At 37.7% G+C, this 2,500-nt stretch overlaps 1 protein-coding gene across 5 annotated transcripts in view; it reads right to left on the bottom strand.

Annotated features, from left to right (window-relative positions):
* LOC101856236 (cytosolic 10-formyltetrahydrofolate dehydrogenase) overlaps positions 1-2,500 on the bottom strand; it is a 37,611-nt gene that overhangs the window by 24,424 nt on the left and 10,687 nt on the right. For all 5 annotated transcript variants that reach the window (XM_005090796.3, XM_005090798.3, XM_013087803.2 and 2 more), the window contains one exon: positions 453-594. In XM_005090796.3, coding sequence (XP_005090853.1) covers positions 453-579 — 127 coding nt within the window. In that variant the 5' untranslated portion in view covers positions 580-594. The remainder of the gene's footprint in view (positions 1-452; positions 595-2,500) is intronic.

The raw sequence follows: 2,500 nt of genomic DNA, 5'->3' as shown, positions 1-2,500 counted from the left end.
AGAAGAAGGGGAGAAAAGGACGATAGATGTTCCATAGGAAAGAAGAAGCAAACCATACTAGAGCACCCGCCAACCATCCACATACGAAATCAGGGAAACCTTTTGTCTTCTCAATAAGTATACACAGGGCCATAATATAAAGATATCTAATAATCATCCTTGGCAGCAAAAAGCAGATAGTGTTGTCTTTGCTACTGAAGTCTGACACCCTGCCTCCAACATATAATGTGTGCCATCTTGAGGAAATATTCTGAAAAATATTCTCTGAGCAAGATGATCTATCGTAAAATATTCAACACTCAAGACTGGTTTAAAAAATGGATTTTTGCTCAGAACCCGTTTTGTGATAAAACTCATTTGTGACGAAACTCATTTGAAATGAGAATAATCGAAATATTTATCAATTTATAAATTTTTCAAAAATCAGAAATCAACAAATTTTGCGATCTCACCTAAAGGATCTTGTTTGCCATTGGCATCTGGAATGGTGAAAACACCGACAATTTCATGGCCATTTCTGCGAAGAAGTCTGAACACTTCTGCCCCAAAGACACTCTGTCCAATCACTGCGATCTTCATGGCCAGGCCTCGATCCTGTCAGAACAAAAAAGACAATACTCACTGTAAGGTCATCAACAAGAGTGACTAGTGTAGCAATGTACAAAGCCAATATAAAGTAAAACAGAATACGCAAAACCGGTTTTTCACTGTACAAATTAACAACCTCAGTTCATTTGCATTGAATCTCATTACAAAAAAATACATTTGAAACAGCTGTTTAAAATTACACTACCTCACGGGGACATCTGTTGAGCCCAACAATAAGAGAATAATAGCAAAAGAATAATTTAATACCAGCTCTGCTTATTCTGGGACAGTTAGTTATCAAACTCCTGCATTGTCATCCTGAGTGCTTATTAATTTGTTTGTGCAGGCAGCATGTGTTCGTAACTGTGTGCATTGCAAATTACCAAATTCTGATATTGTCTCAATTAATGCTTTCCTCTTTTTATATAATCTGAATGACCCTGAAGGTACTCCATTTCTTTCTCAACTACTTTCCATTCTGCATGGTGGTAGTCTACTACTCCGCACCAAGCAAGACATACACACATAATACAGATAATAAACATCTACAATGTAGATGTGGAGACAGATAAGATGAAGAGCTGAGATTCTAAGCTACAACTTGTTGACCTACTAACATCATCTGCAAACTGCCGTGAACATTAAACACCTGATCAAAACATAGTGAAAAAATTACTTTTTATCTTACAAAAAAGCAAACACAGCATTAAATGTCAACTGCCTGACAGGAAGAAGAAAAAACAAAGCCTGGATTATTCAAGTAAAGGATAACAGATTTCTAACCAAAAAAAAAGAAAATCCTTCCCAACCCAGAACATATGGCGACTGAATAGCCAGCTTTCTTCTGACTCAGCAAGTTAGAAGCCTCACATTTATAATTTTGCAAGAAGGCATGTTATAACAAAGGAGCGAAGCGGAAAAGACAGAGCAGACCACATCAGGTCACCCACCTATCACCCACAGCAAAAAGGAAACTGATCAGTGTTTCAAAAGTAATTTTACGCTAGCTTTCAAGTTAACATCTTCTTGTTGACTTTCCAAAAACAAATAATTTAAAGACAACAATACTTTCAATAGTGATTTTTTAGGGAGAAAGGCGGGGGGGGGGGGTAGGAATTGGGCCTCAATTACCACAAGGAGTCTGGTTCAAATAATTAATATGGTATAACAGAAAAAGGATATGGGGTATAGGTGTCTTCTTAACATAAATATGTATAAAAGACTTTAATTTCTTTTTTTATTTATTCAAAACATCGGCATTATAAGACCAGAAAAAAATCAATAAAACACAATATAAACAGAAAAAAGTAGGAGAAATAATTGACTATCTAGTTATATGATTATTAACAAAGGCTAATTTCACATAACTGTTGAATAAAAACATGTGAAGAGCACAAATTCCCGCTCTGCAACAAGCTCTTCGCGTTTTGCAATCTTTACAATCTAAACAACACGGGGTCGGTCGCAGCAAGCCGTATGATGAAACACGACCTCGACGGTAAAGCCTCTCTGACTTTACAGCGCTAGCGGAGGTGTGTCGTCCGTCCCCTCAAGATAACTGAACGTAGGAGACTTTTCAATGTAACAGCTGTGTCGTTTTTCATGGTTTCGTGACATTTTTTGTAACCACCAAAACAGACCTACTCCTCCACCCACGCAACACGGGCTCATCGAGGACACATAGGGAAAACACACGAGCGGGTGCGCACATACACACAAAGACACAGACAATATCTTATGGTAATATTCATCCACACATCCACAAAGAGGAGAGGCGGTGCACAGTGCACAACGCAACATACGCGCACATATATACGAAGACACATAAAAAAAAAAAAAATTATTGTTATACATAAACACATCCACAAAGATGAGAGGCGGTGCGCAAAATACACACACACACACACACACA

This window comes from Aplysia californica, unplaced genomic scaffold (genome assembly GCF_000002075.1).
Source record: "Aplysia californica isolate F4 #8 unplaced genomic scaffold, AplCal3.0 scaffold00022, whole genome shotgun sequence".
NCBI lineage: Eukaryota > Metazoa > Mollusca > Gastropoda > Aplysiida > Aplysiidae > Aplysia > Aplysia californica.
This window is presented reverse-complemented; position numbering and strand designations above follow the sequence as displayed.